At 44.1% G+C, this 22533-nt stretch overlaps 2 protein-coding genes across 2 annotated transcripts; both read left to right on the top strand.

Moving 5' to 3' along the window:
• The first annotated feature begins 1297 nt into the window (after window positions 1-1297).
• Window positions 1298-21210, top strand: LOC149116376 (uncharacterized). The gene is made up of 2 exons (XM_089282298.1): window positions 1298-1495; window positions 15282-21210. The coding sequence occupies exon 2, from the start codon at window positions 15317-15319 to the stop codon at window positions 20804-20806; it is 5490 nt and encodes a 1829-aa protein (XP_089138424.1). The 5' UTR covers window positions 1298-1495; window positions 15282-15316; the 3' UTR covers window positions 20807-21210.
• On the top strand, window positions 3002-9160 carry LOC149116377 (uncharacterized). The gene has a single exon (XM_089279688.1). The coding sequence runs from the start codon at window positions 3002-3004 to the stop codon at window positions 9158-9160; it is 6159 nt and encodes a 2052-aa protein (XP_089135814.1).
• Window positions 21211-22533: the final 1323 nt, after the last annotated feature.

Raw genomic sequence — 22533 nt, 5'->3', positions numbered from 1 at the left:
TGTAATTCATTTGTTTAAATCTACATTTGTTGCTCCAGTGCGTGACATATATTTGGCACTGGCTTTGAGAGGTAAGCTGTGTATCCTTGTAAGTCACGCAAATCTGCATAACACATCAGTAAACAGGTAGGAAGAAAACATACCAAACGCGCCCGCAGAATCGGCAAAGAAAAAACGAAAATTATATCTCGTATCGCGGCCCAGGGGAGGGGGGTGATTATTCCACAAAGTAATCGGTGGGGAGTCTGCGTCCCAAATCCTTGAAGCCTGTTCACTGTTTCCGACCAAACTCTGTGATTTTCCATGCCTTGTTTCAGACCTGAGCGAAAACATCGATACCCCATTTCAGACCTCCAAAATTAGTACACGACTCATATGATAGCAGCTAGCAAGAAATGGCTTCATTTGCCTAAACATTTGAGAAGGGCTACAAACGTGCCAATGTTAATGCAGAAAAAAAATAGTTCCTTGTAAGCAAAATACCAAACACCAAGCCAGAGTGAAAAAAATACCTCCAGTTTCAGACCAAAATGGTCAAAATCTACACCGTTTTTAAGACGACCAAACCGCTCATAAACCATACGCGGCGCATACCTTACAAGGCCCATAAAAGGGAGTATCCCCCGGTATCCTGCAACCTCGTTCCCAGGGCCTTTTCCCTGGCTAGGGGGTTAGGCCAAGGTTAGACGCCAGGCCAGGAAAATTGCCCTGGGAACGAAATTGTGTATCCTGGAAGGACAAAATATTCACAAGCAGGTTTTTGAAAACTTGCTGTTATCTGTCGAAAATTATACTGAAATCCAACTATAAACATGTACCTGCAGATGGCGTAATGCGCGCGCAAAACAAGCGCGAGATGCGCAAATGTTTTACTTACTGCGGAGATGACAGGAAAAATGTAACGGGCACCGTAAAAGTTTTCAAAAAAGATCAAGAACTTTAAAAAACGCGTGGTTACGCCTACATTTTGTGTTATGAAAAAGAAGTGGCAAGGCTATTTAATATTCAACACGTGATTAGTTTCTGGTTGTGAGCAAAAGGTATTTAGACTGTATTTTAACTGGCAGAGGAAAGCTTTCAGAGACATTAAAAGCGCCGTTGCAACGAAAAGCCATTATTTTTCTATTCGACTCTATAACATTTACAGTTGGCTTTGGTCTTGAACAGTCTTGTTCTGTTTAAGCTGTGTATCGCGTGAGGCCTAATGGCTTGTAAGTTACGCAAGCCTCTGCAGTTACATATCAAACCCTAAGAAATGTGTTGGAAATTTAAAACCAAGTATGAAAAATCACTCACCAGCAAGCTCTTCAGACCTTGGTTAACGGGTCAACGCACATCAATAATGATTTCAAAATAGACTCATCGTCATGTCATTAACATGAGCTGTGTGGGGTGATTAAGCTTTCACTTTCGAGTTCCTGATTTCCTTGCTGATTGCAGACGGATCTCTGTGGCGTTGTTACTTTGCTGAATTGCTCCTGAATCTTTCCAAACAGTGAGTATGGCGTACATTACTCTTCCCCGTTGCATGAATGTCAGACAAACTACACGGAATTTGTATGCAGTTCACAGTCAAACTGTTATTGACCTAGACGTGTGCACGAATAATTTATTTATTTCGTAGATGATCAGTAAATAGAGCGCCTGTACGCACACGGTTATCGTGAATATTTGAACCCAAAATGCAGTTCACTTATGACGGGAAAAGAGGGAGACAAGACTGGTTGAAGGAATGTGACTCGAAAATCAAATCCAGTGTTCTCAGAGGGTTTTTGATCCTGTTTTTTTTTTTTTTTTTTTTTTTTTTTAATTTATTTATTAATTTTTTCGTTTTCAACACAAGGAAAATGGGTCAACGAAGTGGTCATAGTAGAATCGCGGTCAGCGTTCTCTTGCCGCTTGAAAGCTCGCCGGATTCCTTTTAAGTTAAACGAGCTTACCTTCAAAGTCGATAGAGGCAACTGTAATGAACACTATATCGAGGCTTCTCTAATTAAGTGAGTAATCTTAACTCTTTCTGATTCGCCAATTTGTTGCTTAGCAATGACGTCATCCGTTTTTACACGTGGACGTATATAGATAGTGTTAGCGACATATTCCCGCCAGTAGTTCAAGTTTCAGTTATCGTGCGTGCACAGTACGTGTTTTCAAGTAAATTAAGTTTTAAGCTACCCTTGACTATTTAGAGTGCAAGCGGGAACCGATGTGTAAGTACAAACTATTTTCTATGCTTGCTTTTTAGTATAAGTTTCAAGTTTTGACGTTTTTTAACCTTAAGTACCTTTAGTCTCGGTTTTTTTATACAACAGCCTATTGTACTAAGTCCAACACGTGGCAGAGCCCCAGTTTTCAAAGTTTTTATTTCATCTTGTTTTTAGCGATAGATCTTTATAGTTCACACTCCCCCTAGCTTAGGTTTCTATTTAGCAACTGTCCTATAAGAATCTCTGGTAATTCAGTTAAGTCCTTTCCTTGCTAGTAAATTCCCACATCGCTTTCAGTGGCGCTCACGCAAGCACGTTTTTATCGCATCGTACAATTTTATTGCTTTCAAGTTTTTAGAGTGTTGTCATTTATTGTATTAGAACAGTTAGCAGTATGCGTATCTGCTTGGGATCACTGATGATTTTAATTGTATCTTTACTGAGAAGTTTGACTGGAAGTATTGTCATATCGCAGTTATGATTGGAATGTTTGCTATTATTGTTTCGTGACTCTTGTCATCTTGTAATCTTCTATTATCTAGTAATTAGTTTATTCATTACATTATATTTCAGTTTACGTTCGATTATCGTCAATTAAATCACCGTCAATCACAGCTGATTTTCCGTGATCTCTGGCTTTATTCGATTAGTAAAGCATCTCCCACACACGCTAGTCTCATCGCGACAAGTTGTCTAGCAAGTGACAATTCGGCCTTTCAACAGTCGCTGTGAACCTGACGTTACAGTAAAACATCGTGGCTTGTTCTAAATTCGTCATCGGTATTTCGTGACAAACAATGAGTATCGCATCCGCACCTGAAGATCTGGCGTCGTTCCTTGACGAAGACACTGATGGAGACCGAGAAAATGTCGTGCCCATTGCCCAGTCAGAACTCAATGTCAAAATTTCAAAGCGAAAACAGAAGTTCTCAGAGAAGGGAAAGAGCTTTCTAAAGGAATTGAGAGCAAAAAGAAAAGAAACAGCTTTCCGAAATCTTAAAAGAAAATTAGATCACATTAAGAAACTACGTGAAGATCCCCAAACGGAATTAGAAGTTTTGGAAGTCGAACGCAATGAATTAGATTCTCTAAAAGATGTCTTTAATCAAGCGTGCTACACATACGAAAGTCTGCTGGATAGTCCCGCAGAAAAGGAAGAATCCTATCAGTGGTATGACGTTAGAGATCGAGAATTTACTGAACAAAGAATGAAGCTTTGTGAACAAATCCAGCGCCTTGAAAAAGGATCGCTTTTCACCAAATCTAGCGCCTCGTCGAGCCATAGATCAAAAGTAAGATCCAAGTCATCTAAAGGGTCGACTAGGTCCTCTTCGCGTTCCGTTTCACAAGCTAGAGCGGACGCCGCAGCAAAGGCAGCTAAAGTCAAAATAGAAATGGAATTTCTGGAAAAGGAAAATGAACTCAGGCGCATTCAACTAGAAAAGGAGTATGCGCTCGCAAAGGCAGAAGAAAGTGCGTTCAAAGAAATTCTAGATGAAGAATATAAATTAAACACGCAAACAAAACAGGAAATTAAACTCGAGGACAAGGAGATAAGCCCCCAACAACCAACAGCCGTCACGACAAGAATTGCAAAACAGGAAATGAACACCAACAACCCTCCTTTTGTGCCTAACACGATTCCAGACAACTTTGGCCAGCAACCAGCAAACAATATACCGAACTTTGAACCATCATCTAGTATAAGTTTCGCCCTTAACCAACTGGTCAACCTTCAAGCCCAACAAACGCAATTAAGCTCAGCGCTAGTCAATCAACAAAGGACCTTTCACCTCCCCGTTAAGGAACCTCCGACATTTTCCGGCAACTCATTCGAATATCCGGCTTTCGTGACCGCATTTGATAGTATTATCGCCGCCAACGTCCCCGCTGATAAGGACAAATTGTTCTTCTTAGAAAAATACACGACCGGCAAGGCCAACGAGGTGGTTAAAGGTTTCCTAGCGACAAACTCTGAAACCGCATACAGCGAAGCCCGGAAACTGCTCGATCAGCGTTTTGGAAACCCTGTGGTGGTAGCCGAAGACTACAAAAAGAAACTTAGAGGTTGGCGACAGATCAGTGATGGTGATAGTAAAGGACTGGAGGAATTCTCTGACTTTTTGGTGCGCTGTGAAGAGGCTATGAAGACTATGAAATCTATGTCGGAGCTGGATTCCACTCAGATCCTACAGTCGATCTCCGCCAAGTTGCCGTCGTACTCGGGCGTCAAGTGGTGTAGGTCCGCTCATGAAACTCAGGTAAAGGGAAAGAGACTCGTGGGTTTTACGGACTTTGTCAAGTTTGTCAAACAAGAAGCCGAAGTAGCAAACGACCCGATCTTTTCTCCAGACGTACTTAAGAGAGAAAGGAAAAGGAACGGCCCGGTTAGAGACAACACCCGTGGCACAAGGTCGAGGTATCAAGGTGGAATCAATCCAAGTCAATCATTGGCCACTTCTACCACTCCAGTAGGCCATTCTGAACAGACACAATCAGCAGCCACATCGGGGCGCGAACAGTCCTGCCCAGCCTGCAATGGCAAACATACAATAGTGAAGTGCAGCAATTTCACCAAGGCTACTGCAGACAAGAGGTTGGATCTCATCATCGAGAAACGCCTATGCTTCAGATGTTTCAGAGCGGGTCACGTTTCCGCTGACTGCACATCCAAGCAAACCTGTGGTGAGTGCGGAAAGCGTCACAACACCTTGCTACACGGAGCGACTCTAAAGTCAAAGACGCGCAGCGAGCAAACTCCGCCAAGCGCTCAGTCGTCACGCAATCCACCCCAACCCTTGCAACCAGACCACGCTGCCGAGTCTGCTCACTCAAACGCTGCCAGCGTCTCCCACAGTTCTGTCGGTACATCGAACGCCATCATCATGTGTCGAATCGTGCCTGTAGTCCTGTACCATAAGGATAATCCCAGCAAAGAAATTAAAACGTACGCACTCTTGGATGACGCTAGTGACACGACGTTCGTGACAAATAAGGTAAAGAGCGAGCTTGGAGTTGAGGGAGTCGACACAAGTCTCAATTTAAGCACAATGCACGGCCGCAAAGTAATCCCTGTATCCCGTATCGACGGATTGATAGTGGAGCGCCCCGACAGACGCGCGCAGGTCGAACTCCCTAAGGCGTATGCAAGAGACATAATCCCATCCAGAAAGGACCAAATCCCAACCCCAGCAGCAGCAGACAAGTGGCAACACCTGAAGAAAATAAGGGACAAAATACCTCCGCTAGACGAAAACCTCGACGTTGGAATACTGATCGGATCCAACTGCCCGAAGGCGATTAAACCAAAGGAAGTGATAACTGGTAAAAGCGAAGATCCATACGCAGTCCGAACACTCCTTGGTTGGTGCATAGTCGGACCGGCCAGTCTTTCAGAGACCCCCCTAGACGACGACGGTGTAGCAACGTGCAACAGGATTATAGCACATGAGAACACGCCTGAAACAAGCCACGTTAGTTTCATCCTGGAAGACAAGACAAAGGAGGTTCTAAACCCCTGCTATGTAAATCAAATGTTTGAGATGGACTTTGCGGAAAATAAGCACATGGCTCAGCAAAGTCTCTCCAAGGAAGACAAGAGGTTTCTAAACATCGCAGAGACGCGCATACACAGACGTGACGATGGCCACTACGAACTTCCACTCCCGTTGAAGGAAAGCTTCAAAGGTCTCCCTAACAACAGAGATGACGCTGTCCGACGCATGTACCACCTCAAGAAACGGTTTACGTCGCCGAGTAACAAAGAATACAAAGAAGAGTACATGAAGTTCATGGGAGACATGATTGAAAACGGCTACGCCGAAAGGGTTCCGAGTGATGCTGAGGCGAAGTCCGGCATGACCTTTTACATTAATCATCACGGTACAAGACATCCGAAGAAAAAGAAGTTAAGAATAGTCTTTAATTGCAGCCAAGAATACAATGGGGAATCCCTGAACAAGAATCTGTTGCAAGGTCCTCTACTGACCAACAACCTTACTGGTGTCTTGTTGAGATTCCGACAAGAGCCCGTTGCCGTGACATGTGACATTGAGGGCATGTTCCATCAAGTCCACGTCAACCCCGAGCACCGTGACCTGCTTCGCTTCCTCTGGTGGGAGGAGAATGATCTTTCTAAAGATCCTATAGACTATCGCATGACAGTCCACCTGTTCGGCGCGACGTCATCACCAAGCTGCGCCAACTTTGCACTCAAGCAAACCGCGAATGACTTTGAGGGAGAATACGGTGAACAAGCAGCCAACTTCGTGCGAAACGATTTCTATGTGGATGACGGCTTGAAGTCAGTCGCTACAGCAGCGTCAGCAGTAGAATTGGTGAAAAGTGTAAAAGCCATGTGCCACCAAGGAGGATTCAATCTCCACAAGTTCTTGTCCAACAGCAAAGAGGTAATCAAGAACATCCCCGAGAGTGACAGGGCAGAGGGAGTTAAAGAGATAGACCTAGACCTGGACGAACTTCCCTTAGAACGCACACTAGGAGTTCAATGGCGCGTCGAATCTGACAGCTTCGAATTCAGCGTCGTCCTGCAAGACAAACCATGCACGAGACGAGGTATCCTGTCGACCGTAAGCTCTATATATGACCCTATAGGTTTTGTAGCCCCCCTGATGCTTCAAGGAAAGTCAATACTGCAAGAGTTATGCAGTCTCCATTTGGACTGGGACGATTCAATACCAGAAGACACGAAGATGAGATGGGAGAAATGGAGAATGGAACTGATGAAACTACAGAACATCACGATTCCTCGGTGTTACAAGCCTAACGATTTCGGTCAAGTCGTCAGAGCAGAGCTGCACCATTTCAGTGACGCAAGCGTCCGGGGCTATGGCCAGTGTAGCTATTTACGTCTCGTAGATGATGCAAACAAGGTCCACTGCGCTTTCGTGATGGGAAAATCGCGAGTAGCTCCTCTCAAACCTGTAACCATCCCGAGACTCGAGCTAACCGCCGCTGTTTGTTCCGTACGGATAAGTCAACAGATTCATCGTGAGCTAGAATACCGGATCGATGAGGTCTTCTTCTGGACGGACAGCAAAGTTGTACTTGGGTACATAAGCAATGAAAGCAGACGTTTTCATGTATTCGTCTCTAACAGAGTACAAGAGATACAAGACAGTACCAATAGAAGCCAATGGCGGTATGTTGACACTAAACAGAACCCAGCAGATGAAGCGTCACGTGGAATGAAGACCGATGAGCTCCGAGATTCGCGGTGGATTCTGGGACCAGAGATGTTATGGAAGGAAGAAGGCGAATGGCTGAACGATGACGAACAAGAACATAACTTGAAGTACGACGACCCAGAGGTTAAGAAATCCGTCGCCATGGCATCATCCTTAGTCGATCAAAGAATGGCCACCCTAGAAGAGAGAATCGAGCGTTTTTCTGATTGGTACCGAGCCCGGCGAGCAGTAGCACTCTGTTCGAAGTACATCCAGAAACTAAGGAAACGCGTGAACAAAGAACCAAGCGAAGTGGCCCAAGTGTCAGCTGAAGATTTGGAGGAGGCCGGAAGGTCAATCATTCACGCCGCGCAGTCTAAGGCCTTTCAAGGCGAGTTTAAGTTACCTGCAAGGGAAACAGAAGAACAGGGATCCTTCCCGAAGCAGAAAACTGCGAAGTTACGCAGTTCAATCAACAAGTTAGATCCGTTCATCGATGAACACGGAGTCCTACGCGTTGGTGGCCGCCTCAAGCATGCAGATCTCTCAGACAAGGTGAAGCATCCAGTAATCCTACCCAAAGGCAGCCACGTGACCAGCCTTATAATTAAGTACTACCACGAGCGCAGCAAACACCAAGGCAAAGGAATAACGCTCAACGAGATTCGATCCCGCGGTTTTTGGATCATTGGAGGCTCGTCCGCTGTGAGCAACGTCATTGCTTCCTGTGTGACATGTAGGAAGCTGCGAGGTGCCGTTATTGAGCAGAAGATGTCTGACCTTCCCGAGGACCGACTAGAAAGCTGCCCACCCTTCACATATTGCGGCGTAGACTACTTTGGCCCATTCACGATTAAACAAGGGCGCAAGGAGCTAAAACGCTATGGAGTCCTATTCACTTGTATGTCGTCAAGAGCTATCCATCTGGAGACTGCAGCCTCGCTGGACACAGACTCCTTCATAAACGCGTTGAGACGCTTCCTAAGTCGTAGGGGCCCAGTGAGACAGCTAAGAAGCGACAAGGGAACAAATTTCGTAGGAGCTCGTCGAGAACTCAAAGAAGCTTTAGAAGAAATGAATGATAGCCGTATTAAGGAAGAACTCCTTAAGTCACAGTGTGACTGGATCAAATTCGAGATGAACGTTCCAGCCGCAAGCCACATGGGCGGAGTATGGGAGAGACAAATAAGGACGGTGCGCTCAATCCTATCCTCACTTCTCTCTAACAATGGTACACAGCTGGATGATGAGTCCCTGAGGACGCTAATGTGCGAGGCGGAAGCGATAGTCAACAGCCGCCCCCTCACCACCAATCACCTTTCAGACCCAGATTCGCCAGAACCGCTAACCCCTAATCACTTGCTGACAATGAAATCTAAGGTTCTACTCTCACCACCCGGAAAATTCGAGCCAGCTGACATGTACACCCGCAAACGCTGGAGACGTGTGCAACACTTCGTCAACGAATTCTGGACCCGCTGGCGAAAAGAGTATTTACTAAGTCTTCAGGAACGACAGAAGTGGACGCGGCCTCGTCGAAATCTACGTGTCGGCGATGTCGTGATGGTTAAGGACACCAACCTTCCACGGAATGCATGGCAACCCGCCCGCGTCGCCACGGTCTACCCAAGCCAGGATGGTCAAGTCCGCAAAGTTCAAGTGGCTCTACCAGATGCCTGCCTGGACAAGAAAGGAAGGAGGTCAGGACCCATACGGTATCTGGAGAGACCGGTACAGAAACTGGTACTTCTTGTGCCATCCCCTGAGTAAAGACCGGAGTAGTCCCGGCCGAGGAGCCTGCTGCCAACCATGAACTGTGACATTAATTTTCATGATAAATATAGCTTATAAACATTGTAGACATTGAACATTAGTTAGTTACATAAACAGTGATTAGTGAAATATCTGGATATTTCAGGGGAGCCATGTAATGAACACTATATCGAGGCTTCTCTAATTAAGTGAGTAATCTTAACTCTTTCTGATTCGCCAATTTGTTGCTTAGCAATGACGTCATCCGTTTTTACACGTGGACGTATATAGATAGTGTTAGCGACATATTCCCGCCAGTAGTTCAAGTTTCAGTTATCGTGCGTGCACAGTACGTGTTTTCAAGTAAATTAAGTTTTAAGCTACCCTTGACTATTTAGAGTGCAAGCGGGAACCGATGTGTAAGTACAAACTATTTTCTATGCTTGCTTTTTAGTATAAGTTTCAAGTTTTGACGTTTTTTAACCTTAAGTACCTTTAGTCTCGGTTTTTTTATACAACAGCCTATTGTACTAAGTCCAACACGTGGCAGAGCCCCAGTTTTCAAAGTTTTTATTTCATCTTGTTTTTAGCGATAGATCTTTATAGTTCACACTCCCCCTAGCTTAGGTTTCTATTTAGCAACTGTCCTATAAGAATCTCTGGTAATTCAGTTAAGTCCTTTCCTTGCTAGTAAATTCCCACATCGCTTTCAGTGGCGCTCACGCAAGCACGTTTTTATCGCATCGTACAATTTTATTGCTTTCAAGTTTTTAGAGTGTTGTCATTTATTGTATTAGAACAGTTAGCAGTATGCGTATCTGCTTGGGATCACTGATGATTTTAATTGTATCTTTACTGAGAAGTTTGACTGGAAGTATTGTCATATCGCAGTTATGATTGGAATGTTTGCTATTATTGTTTCGTGACTCTTGTCATCTTGTAATCTTCTATTATCTAGTAATTAGTTTATTCATTACATTATATTTCAGTTTACGTTCGATTATCGTCAATTAAATCACCGTCAATCACAGCTGATTTTCCGTGATCTCTGGCTTTATTCGATTAGTAAAGCATCTCCCACACACGCTAGTCTCATCGCGACAAGTTGTCTAGCAAGTGACAATTCGGCCTTTCAACAGTCGCTGTGAACCTGACGTTACAGCAACGACTCTAAAACATCTGGGACCAGACTACAGCGAATGAGAATGTGAAGAAGTGGAGAACTTCAGAGAAGTTTTAAATTTGTCATGCAGTAGTGAAAGCCTCACTCTAGTTGCATTTCGTAATAAGAGTGCCCTGCGAGACAGACATTCCTTTCTATTTCTGCTCTGTGAGATGCACGATATCAAGAGGTTACGGGCAGAGTTTCTCACCAGCAGAAAGAGAAGAGAATCTCTGTCTCGGAGAGTACAAGGAGAGAGAAACATAAACTAAACATAGAATGTTCTAGAATTTGAAATTTTGACTTCAGTTGACCTCAGTTCAACTATTGCTATATTTATACCTTCACACAGTACACGCTAGTTCTATGGTAGAGGTCCTGATACACAACATGTCATTATCTTTCTTATGTTCACAAACGATTAACACCGCCTTGGAAAGCCAGAAGTTCTAATGTCTCAAGCTCGGTTCATACGACGCATTTTTGCCGTTTCGACTGAATTCAGTGAAAGGAATTATTGTGGAAGTCAAAAAGGCGCGGACACTTTGATTTGATTTTGACATGTCCATTACAGAAGCGAGATAAGACCGCCGCATAGAAACCAAACAAATTAGAGGTGTCTCCATCAGTCACGAAACCACATTTCGATCGTTTTTCCTTCCGCAAAATGGCTGTTACCCTGTAGTTTTATAATTACTATTTAAACCTGTTCTAATTGTGCAAGCAAACTGGAAATTCGCGTGACTTTAAATGACGTGTGGCTCAAACCTGTACGCGCGGACTTGCAGCCTGAGGCTACAAAACCAGACAGCTCTTCTATATTCAACGTGGATAGAATATACCTGAGAGTTACAATCTAACAGTCACGCCGTCATCTTAAATTTGTAACGACGTTGGTAGAATTTACCTACAAATGATCTAACAGTCACGCCGTCATATTACACCCGCTTTCAGCGTCACGTGCATAGGCAACATCGTTCGACCATCTTTCGATGTGCAAATCTCTCGACATGCCACGTTAACTGCTACTGATAAGCCCGTTTAACTGCGAAACTGGAAATTTTTCCGGTTATTGTGGAAGAAATGACAAATGAATAATAATTACTGACCGAAAATGGTTGAAGAAGATCGTGGACCTTGTATGTTTCCCGATTTAAGGGATAAATCAAACTTTTTGAGCGTAGTCGATCAGCTCTCCCGATTGAATTGGGCCGCTACCGCTTTTGATATTCCAAAGATGTAAACATTCAAAACAGTGGATTTATCTCTCACAGAATGACTTCTTGATACTCCTAGCCTCATTCTGACGTCATCATATTAACTTTGTAACAATCGCGGGTAGAATAAACCTGAGAGTAACAATCTAACGGTCACGCCGACATTGAGTTCCAAATTTCTCTGATGTGCCGCGCAAAAATTTTAGCGTCTGCGGCTCCTCACCGGGCTAGGTTATTAGCTTTGGTGATGATATAGAAGCAGTACTCTCTTTGCGGTAACGTTTCGAACTAGGATGACTTTATGAATGTTAAACGGTGTCACCTCTCCTTATGTGCTCTCTTACTGTTGTGTTTTGCATTATTTCTTAACGCCTCTTTATCATGTCATGTCATAGCTTGTTTATACGCCATATTAGCCTTGATATATAGAGAATGTAAGGTGTCCCCTTTTTTGATCTAACAACAAGCGTAAAGGCTTTAACACGGGATAATTTGATCGATCAGTACTAATGTATCAACTTTGAAAGGCTATCCGGGTGGAAATAAATCCAAACAGAACTGCTAACATTCAATTTTGTATTATAAACGATGTTAGTTGTATTTTCTTCAACAAAAAGAAAACAGAATGTGGTTCGCGTTAATTAAAATTTGTATCGAGTAACATTATCACTGCTAACTACTGTTGTCACTTAAGTGACACAAAAATGGCTCAATCGGTTAGAATTTCAACTTTCAGCTTCCTCTTTTTCATTACGGAAAAGAAATACACTAAAAACGCTTTCCCTGGCTTCGTTTGTGTACCTTTTTTTTTCTATGTTGCTGTAGAAGTTTAGGCCGTGTTACTCACTAGTAAAGCGATTTCAGGGAGTTTTGGCTTCATTGTTTTCCAGTTCATGTTTTTAACGGGAAGACATACGTTTGCCAGCTATCAAACTTTTACTTGGGGTAAAATCTGGAGGCGATGGGAGTTTTTGTAACAAACTACTGGCTCTTCTAATGGCAAAGTCACTCTATATCCTCGATCCACGAGACGCTGGTCACATGGACACGAGGCAAAAACTCGAAACGCCTTTCCCGACTGGTTTAGTAACTGGTGCAATTTTTCTTTGTTGATTAAATCTTATATTCTCACGGCATACATGAACAACGTTTTTTAGATAGTTTAAGAAGAAATAATATACCAGTGCATGTCAAGCTCAAACTCGCGCAGCCAAGTGAGTTCACAACAAATTTGACCACTGTGATGTGTTTTTACCACAATATCAGCGTCAAAGAAAATGTTTTTTTAGAGTGTGACCAAGAGCGTGACACACTGACCCGAGCAGCGTTGTCTGGACTCTTATCGACAACGGCAAATTAGCCAATCAGATTACGAGATTAGTAGCAATTCTGGTAAAAATGGCTTTGGTCCCTTCGACTGCTAGCAGTTTCAAGTGTCATGCAGCCATCTTCTCGCCTGTGCACAGGCTCGGGCAGCTGGAAGGGCCGAGAAGAAACTGGCTGAGAGTGAATTGGCCGAGAAGAATGTGGTTCCATCCTCTTTCTTCCGGCTTTCTCTTTGCGCCATCCTCGACAAAAGAGCCTGTTCACAGACTAGCCCTTATCTCGCGCCTAACCCCCGAAGGGCCCAGCTTTCTCTTCTTGGGCCCCTTGGTGGTTAAGGACGTTCCCGCGAAAATTTTCCAGTAGATAGTTAGATAATCAGTTACTTGTGTCAGAAATGCAGAAAAAATTGGGGGTCAACAACTTCGTTTCAGAGATAAAGCGTGTGGAAAACTACCCTGATTTTTAAAAATTGGCGCACGTAGTTCAGCATGGTTTACAGGAATTTATAGTTAAAAATATCGAAGATGGGTCAAAGAAGGCCAACGATTTTAGTCATATTTTGTAGAAGGGGACCTGCTGCGTAAATAATTGCAAATTTTGCCAACGTTTTCACAAAACTTAACCCTTCAAGAGGCGTTTACGTAAGTATCTGTGCATGTTAGTATAATATTAGTACTGTAAGTAGTGTAAGTGTTCGTCCTGTAAATAAAATTGCATTAAAAAAGGGGGCATTTAAAACCGCCGCACAGACAAACGAAGAGCTAAAAAAAAAATGAAATTTGATGGTGCATTTTGAAAAAAATTCAAACTTCTAATCAATAGATTTTCTTCATTTTTTCGCTAAACGTAGAAAATCGGTAGAAAAAATAATTCATCTAAAGAAAAATAGGGTCACCGAACGTCCAAGATCGTTAAATCCAGGCAAAGCTATAGCAATGGCCATCTGCCCTATCATGGTTCATTTTATTACTTAGCGTGCGCTTGATGCATGACGTGACGTGTGAATTTGCGTGCGCAGTAAGGATGCGCAGAAACAATAAGCGCCAACGTCCTGAAGCGCGGGAAGACCACTGACACTTCAGAGGATGATCATTCGCGTGAAGCTTCATATAAATATCACGTAAACTTGACTTCGACACTCAAACATCTGGAACGGACAGAACGGCTCTGTTTCTTAGAGAAGTCTTGGCGTCATGTCAGAAGTTTGATACACTCTTTTTTTCAGTAAAAGAATATGTTTTATAAGAATATCGAGGCTTGAATTTGCGAAAGTTTAAGAATATTTGAAGATTAAACCCGAGGTTGAGAGTTTGAAAAGAAAATATTTTGTGTCGAAAGATTGTAGATAAAATAAAATTCTTGATAAGTTAACAAAGATGGTTAATTTCAAGCTTGGTAATGAAATGTGAAGGTGAATTAATCAACATGACACGAGCATGGGACAAAGAAAAATTCTGAGTCCCCGACAGGAATCGAACCCATGACCTCCCGAACACGGGGCGGGCGCTCTATCCATTGAGCTACGAGAACTCATGGAGAGCAAAGTCATTTAACTGAGTTCATATATGACAGGTGTCCTGCATACTGCTGCATGACACGAGCATGTTGATTAATTATCCTTCACATTTCATTACCGAGCTTGAAATTCACCATCTTTATTAACTTATCACTACTCACGATGACTTCGATAGTGTTGATCCTAGCAGTATGCAGGACACCTTTCATATATGAACTCAGTTAAATGACTTTGCTCTCCATGAGTTCTCGTAGCTCAATGGATAGAGCGCCCGCCCGGTGTTCGGGTGGTCATGGTTCTATTCCTGTCGGGGACTCAGAATTTTTCTTTGTCCCATGCTCGTGTCATGTTGATTAATTCACCTTCACAATAAAATTCTTCTTTTCTCTAAGCAGCAAAACTAGCCAAAAAGCAACAAAAACAGCATTAACACATTTCTGCAAGACGTTATGTACGTGACATCAGGCTTAAATACCTGCAGGCAGACTCCAAAATTACTTAAACCACCTAATTTTGGGTAAAAAAAGAAAAAATCACAGAAGGAAGAACAGCCGGCAAGGCAAGCAATACAAAACCCGGCCCCCTCCTTAGCTCAAGGTCTGGATCCGCCACTGAAATACATTCGAAAACAGAAATGCCATACGCTATAATCTGAGAATATTCACTCTTTTCAGCCTAAAAACGGACGAAAAATAAGGATATTCAGCCTTGCGGCCAGAAAAAATATATTCTTATACACAAAAAAACCGCGTATAGTCCATCGAAATTAACTTGTTATCCTAATTGCTGTAATGTATTTCAATTTAACAGGGGAAAAGTAAAATCAGGAAAGCAAAAAAAGCAAATGAAACCTTCAGCTAGCAACCTAGTTCAGCAGGGCTCTAATTGGCTAATAATAAAGTTTTATTTCTTACAAAGGGCTGAAGACAAACAAAAGGTGACGCAAGCAGAAAATGGCCGTTGTTGCAATAGAATTCACAGAAGAGCAATTGAACTACTACAGGATCTGTTACGTTGTCACTGATATAATAACTGAGGGTCTCCGATCAATTTTCAAGCAAGAATGGGACAATCGCTACAAGACAACGTTAGGAGAATGGAAAGATGAGCCTGGAAATGGATTGGACTTCAAAAACGGGGAGTGTCCCCGAAACCAGAGAAGAAATGCCAAACTCCTAGCTACCATGATTAACGGAGACAGAGCAGAATGGGATTGCACCATGCTTTTTTACGCCATTCTTTACTCCGATTCTATCGGCCGCGGTATCAATCCAGTGGTCAAATCAAATATAGATGATCTCAGAAAGTTTCGGAATGCTGACTTTGCGCACATGCCAAAAGGTCACCTCGCGTATCCGGAGTTTCAAATCGCCATTGCTAAAGTTCACGCTGCATTTCAAGGGCTCGGTCTCTCTACCTGGCAAATTCAAGACATCCAAAAGCAGAAAACGTTTCAAACAGAGGAGTTAAGAGGGGTCTTGGAAAAGGTTGATGACCTGAGACAGGAACTTCAAGAAAAGGAGAAGAAGCTGCAAGAAAAAGAAGAAGAACGACAGGTCCTTGAGAATCAGTTACACAACGAAATTTCCTCCTTTTGTATTCTTCCTCCCAAACCTTCACACGACGTCGCATCTCGCGATTTTGAGGTGGCTGAAATAACTCAACAGCTCAAGCAACTCAAAAGCACTAACGAAAGCAAATTAAGTTTTCTGTACATTTCAGGGAATCCTGGAAGTGGAAAATCTCAGTTGGCCGGCCTTGTAGCAGAGCCGTTCTTCAAAGAAGGTAAAGAAATTCCTTGCGCTACTTCATTTGTAATGACACTGAATGCTGAAAGCCAAGATACACTTCTGGAATCGTACGTGTCTTTCGCCCGGCGCCTTAAATGTCCAGAATTTGTCGTTACAAATACCCTTAACTGCAAGGACTTGACGACGGGAGAGAAGATCACTAATCTGAAGACGTTAATTAGCACAAAAATCGAGCTTTATACCTCGTGGCTACTGGTGGTGGACAACGTTACTAGCATATCATGTGTGCATGTTCATTTACCGGAGTCTGGAAATGAGCAGTGGGCAAATGGTCAGTTATTAATCACAACACAGGACACTCCGTCCATCCCTATGCCAAGTTCTTTCATTAAACACATCTCAGTCAGTAAAGGTATGAAGCCTCACGATGCCAGTTGTTTGTTGGCAGAGCTTTCATGTATGGATGACAGCGAGATGGAAAAAGAAGTTGCGCAGGCACTGGACAACCAGCCTCTTGCCTTGGCAAGCGCCGCCACCTATGTCAGACAGGTGCGTCAAAACAAGGCAACGTCACATTTTGGTTGGAGCGACTACCTAGAGAAGCTTAGCAAGGGCCAACGAGGTAGCACTGAGACAATCCTTGCTGAAACTAATCCAAGCTACCAAGAATCCATGACCACAGCAACAACACTGGCTGTTGAAAAGGCAATGACGTGCGACAAAATCATACATCACACGTTCAGTCTCCTCTCTGTGTGCGCGCCACATCCTGTAAGTCAAGACATCGTGATCAATTATATTCTCAACGTAGATGAAGAAATTAAAGATAAAGAGATGATTGCTATGAGAATCCAAAGATGTTCACTGATATTAAATGGTGAAGACGAGAGTGGTGCTTACATTTGGGTACATCAGGTTGTTTATGATGTCATTAACTCTTTGACTAGCGATTTTCCGGAGATCCAACAACTTCAAACTGTAGACGCAACCGTTAGATCATTCATTCAGTTCGTGGAAAGCAACGTATCAGTGAATTGGGACGACAAAGAATCTATTGTTTACAGCAAGCCCGTCATACCTCATTTAAAAACCTTGTTTATAAATACTGAAAATTTGTTTTATAAACGATACACTTCTCAAGAAACCCAACGCAGTATAATAAATGTTCAGCATTATCCATCTTCCTTTCAAAAACTTGGCAAAATTTGTCAAATGCACTGTTATTTCGATGCAGCAATGAAGTACTTCAACCAAGCATTAGAATTCCTTCAGCGTAGTGAAGAATATATCGACGAAGAGGAAGCACAATGTCACCTTTCCCTGGGTAGTGTACACCACGACCTGGGTGACCTGGAGCAGGCCAAAGAGTACTATGAACGTGCACTTGCCATTTGTCTCAAAAAACTCGGCCCTGACCATCTTCATGTGGCAACGTATCATAATAACCTTGGTAGTGTTCACCGCCACCTGGGTGACCTGGAGCAGGCCAAAAAGTATCGTGAACGTGCACTAACCATTCTTCTGAAAAAGCTCGGCCCCGACCATCCTGATGTGGCAACGTATCACAATAACCTTGGTGTTGTTCACCAAGACATGGGTGATCTGGAGCAGGCCAAAGAGTATTATGAACTAGCACTTACCATTTGTTTGAAACATCGCGGCCCTGACCATCGTGATGTGGCAACGTATCACAATAACCTTGGTACTATTCACCGCGACCTGGGCGAACTGGAGAGGGCCAAAGAGTGTTATGAACTAGCACTTACCATTTGTCTGAAACATCGCGGCCCTAACCATCGAGATGTGGCAGCGTATCACAATAACCTTGGTAGTGTTCACCACGACCTGGGTGAGCTGGAGCAGGCCAAAGAGTATCATGAACGTGCACTCACCATTTGTCTGAAAAAGCTCGGCCCTGACCATCGAGATGTGGCAAGTTGTTACAAAAACCTTGGTACTGTTCACCGCGCCCTGGGCGAGCTGGAAGAGGCCAAACAGTATCATGAACGTGCTCTTACCATTCGTCTGAAAAAACACGGCCCTGAACATCGTGATGTGGCAAGTTGTTACAAAAACCTTGGTACTGTTCACCACGACCTGGATGAGCTGGAGCAGGCCAAAGAATATCATAAACGTGCACTGACCATTCATCTAAAAAAGCTCGGCCCTGACAATCCTGACGTGGCAAGGTGTTACGATAGCCTTGGTTCCGTTCACCGCGATCTGGGCGACCTGGAGCAGGCCAAAGAGTATCATCATCGTGCACTTACCATTTGTCTGAAAAAACTCGGCCCTGACCATCTTGATGTGGCAACGTGTCACAATAACCTTGGTAGTGTTCACCGCCACCTGGGTGACCTGGAGCAGGCCAAAGAGCATTGTGAACGAGCACTTACCATTCTTCTGAAAAAGCTCGGTCCTGACCATCTTGATGTGGCAACGTGTCACAATAACCTTGGTTCCGTTCACCGCGACCTGGGCGACCTGGAGCAGGCCAAAGAGTATCATAAACGTGCACTAACCATTCATCTAAAAAAGCTCGGCCCTGACCATCCTGACGTGGCAAGGTGTTACGATAGCCTTGGTTCCGTTTACCGCGACCTGCGCGACCTGGAGCAGGCTAAAGAGTATCATCATCGTGCACTTACCATTTGTCTGAAAAAACTCGGCCCTGACCACTGTGACGTGGCAAGTTGTTACAAAAACCTTGGTAGTGTTCACCACCAACTGGGTGAGCTGGAGCAGGCCAAAGAGTATCATGAGCGTGCTCTTACCATTCGTCTGAAAAAACACGGCACTGACCATCGTGATGTGGCAAGTTGTTACAAAAACCTTGGTACTGTTCACCGCGCCCTGGGTGAGCTGGAAGAGGCCAAAGAGTATCATCAACGTGCATTTACCATTTATTTGAAAAAACTCGGCACCAACCATCTTGATGTGGCAATATGTCACAATAACCTTGGTACTGTTCACTTAGACCTGGGTGAGCTGGAGCAGGCCAAAGAGCATCATAAACGTGCACTGACCATTCGTCTAAAAAAGCTCGGCCCTGACAATCCTGACGTGGCAAGGTGTTACGATAACCTTGGTTCCGTTCACCGCGACCTAGGCGACCTGGAGCAGGCCAAAGAGTATCATCATCGTGCACTTACCATTTGTCTGAAAAAACTCGGCCCTGACCATCTTGATGTGGCTACGTGTCACAATAACCTTGGTAGTGTTCACCGCCACCTAGGTGACCTGGAGCAGGCCAAAGAGCATCGTGAACGAGCACTTACCATTCTTCTGAAAAAACTCGGTCCTGACCATCTCGATGTGGCAACGTGTTACAATAACCTTGGCTACGTTCACTGCGACCTGGGCGACCTGGAGCAGGCCAAAGAGTATCATCATCGTGCACTTACCATTTATCTGGAAAAACTCGGCCCTGACCATCTTGATGTGGCAACGTGTCACAATAACCTTGGTAGTGTTCACCGCCACCTGGGTGACCTGGAGCAGGCCAAAGAGCATCGTGAACGAGCACTTACCATTCTTCTGAAAAAGCTCGGTCCTGACCATCTTGATGTGGCAACGTGTCACAATAACCTTGGTTTCGTTCACTGCGACCTGGGCGACCTGGAGCAGGCTAAAGAGTATCATAAACGTGCACTAACCATTCATCTAAAAAAGCTCGGCCCTGACCATCCTGACGTGGCAAGGTGTTGCTATAGCCTTGGTTCCGTTTACCGCGACCTGGGCGACCTGGAGCAGGCCAAAGAGTATCATCATCGTGCACTTACCATTTCTCTGAAAAAACTCGGCCCTGACCATCAAGATGTGGCTACGTGTCACAATAACCTTGGTAGTGTTCACCGCCACCTGGGTGAGCTGGAGCAGGCCAAAGAGCATCGTAAACGAGCACTTACCATTCTTCTGAAAAAACTCGGTCCTGACCATCTTGATGTGGCAACGTCTTACAATAACCTTGGTTACGTTCACCGCGACCTGGGCGACCTAAAGCAGGCCAAAGAGTATCATCATCGTGCACTTACCATTTATCTGGAAAAACTCGGCCCTGACCATCTTGATGTGGCAACGTGTCACAATAACCTTGGTAGTGTTCACCGCCACCTGGGTGACCTGGAGCAGGCCAAAGAGCATCGTAAACGAGCACTTACCATTCTTCTGAAAAAACTCGGTCCTGACCATCTTGATGTGGCAACGTGTCACAATAACCTTGGTTTCGTTCACTGCGACCTGGGCGACCTGGAGCAGGCCAAAGAGTATCATAAACGTGCACTGACCATTCGTCTAAAAAAGCTCGGCCCTGACCATCCTGACGTGGCAAGGTGTTACGATAGCCTTGGTTCCGTTCACCGCGACCTGGGCGACCTGGAGCGGGCCAAAGAGTATCATCATCGTGCACTTACCATTTGTCTGAAAAAGCTCGGCCCTGACCATTGTGATGTGGCAAGTTGTTACAATAAGCTTGGTACTGTTCACCGCCACCTGGGTGAGCTGAAGCAGGCCAAAGAGTGTCATGAACGTGCACTTACCATTCGTCTGAAAAGGCTCGGCCCTGAACATCGTGATGTGGCAAGTTGTTACAAAAACCTTGGTACTGTTCACCGCTACCTGGGTGACCTGGAGCAGGCCAAAGAGTATCATCAACTTGCACTTAACATTTATCTGAAAAAATCTCGGCCCTGACCATCTTGATGTGGTAAGGTATTACAAAAACCTTGGTAGTGTACACCGCCACCTGGGTGAGCTGGAGCAGGCCAAAGAGTACGTGCGCTTACTATTCGTCTGAAAAAGCTCGACCCTGACCATCTTGATGTGGCAAGGTGTTACAGTAACCTTAGTACCGTTCACCACGACCAGGGTGACCTGGAGTAGGCCAAAGGGTATATTGAGCGTGCACTGACGATTTGTCTGAAAAAGCTTGACCCTGACCATCTTGATGCTTGATTGTTACGTGTTACAATAACCTTGTACTGTTCACCAAGATCTGGGTGAGCTGGAGCAGGCCAAAGAGTATCATGATTGTGCACTTAGCATTCGTCTGAAAAATGTCGACCCTGACCATCTCGATGTGGTAGCTTTTCAGCATAAGTTAATTTGGCTTCAACAGATGATGGAGAGTATTTCCCGAAAGAAGCATGGTTATTATACTTGTAATGTATGTTGCCCAATTTTTTGAATACACTGGATCTTGCTAGGTTACATCCTCGGGGACCCAGGAGCTACTAGCCTGGACGAAACGATATTTTCGGGCGAAAGTTTACTTCAAGAGCTGAAGAGCCCCTAGGAACTTATTCTTACCGAACCAGTTCCAGAAGAGGTCGAATTCCGTCCCTCTGATTGGCAAGAAAAATATTTTTCTGGCCAATCATCGAGGAGATCCAGCCGGGTAACTCTGTCGCCTTCTTACACGAAGTGGTTTTCTTCATTGATCGACCTGCTTGGCCCGTACAGCGGGAAGATTCTCGTGGAGAGTTTCAGAAAAATGATTCATCGAAGCCGAGGAAATCGCAAGCCGTAACATGGGGACTGGGAAGTAGTACTCTTCCATTAATTTTCTCGGCGGATTTATCGAAGGTATATCGTAAATTTTTAAAGCTAATGTAAGCGATTTCTACACTGTTGTTTTTGTTTGCGGGGAAAGCTAGCCGTGTGCACAAGCTTTCTTATTATTTCTCCTCGACCGTTAAACAACTTCTGAAACTTTGCACGATGTGCAAATCGCCGTTGCACGGGCCACGCAACTATGTCGACCGAACGTGGGAACGATCGGCTAATTACTGCTTTTTACAGTGCACGCACCTTCTTGCTATCGTGCCAAACCAAAATGCAACTTTAGTTCGTCTTCTGTACGATGGATTCACAGTGTAAGGTCAATTGTTGCAGATTGTGTGGGTTTGTTTTTTATGATAAACGAAGGAAACGAAATATTGTTGGGGAATTGAAAATTCCCGTAATGATGATTACCTGCATTTCATTCTGAACGACAACAGCGATAGATCATAGCTAGGAACTACAGCTAGGGATAGATCATAGCTAGAAATTATAGAGTTGTTGGGGAATTTACGCCTAACTCTGTTGACAGCCATATTGCTAATGGATTTTAGGTTTGATTATTGAGTTTTTTTCCTACAAACTATGTTTCTTAACGTATCTTACGTTTTACTTCCCCTTAAGGTGGCTGGGAATGGTTTCCAGCACTCTTTCAACAGCTTATTTTAACGGATCAATTTTACAACTTCTTTTCAAGAAATGCTACAATATTGGTATCACTCAAACCTATTGAACCAGTAATGGTTATCACGATGGCATGTGAGGTTACCATAGCAATATTATAACCCCTTAGAAACACCCTTAATGTTGTAAACACTTAACGCTTAGATTAAGAGTGTTTCATGTAAGTTGTTGCTATG

This window comes from Orbicella faveolata, unplaced genomic scaffold, assembly GCF_042242905.1.
Source record: "Orbicella faveolata isolate gen_17 unplaced genomic scaffold, um_ofav_v1 contig_12, whole genome shotgun sequence".
Classification (NCBI taxonomy): domain Eukaryota; kingdom Metazoa; phylum Cnidaria; class Anthozoa; order Scleractinia; family Merulinidae; genus Orbicella; species Orbicella faveolata.
Note: the sequence above shows the minus strand (reverse complement) of the source record. Positions and strands in the feature narration are given on the sequence as shown.

What these genes read in the sequence shown, in the direction of transcription:
- LOC149116376 (XM_089282298.1), top strand. Translation starts at nt 15,317, where the DNA reads ATGGCCGTTGTTGCAATAGAATTCACAGAAGAGCAATTGAACTACTAC.
- LOC149116377 (XM_089279688.1), top strand. Translation starts at nt 3,002, where the DNA reads ATGAGTATCGCATCCGCACCTGAAGATCTGGCGTCGTTCCTTGACGAA.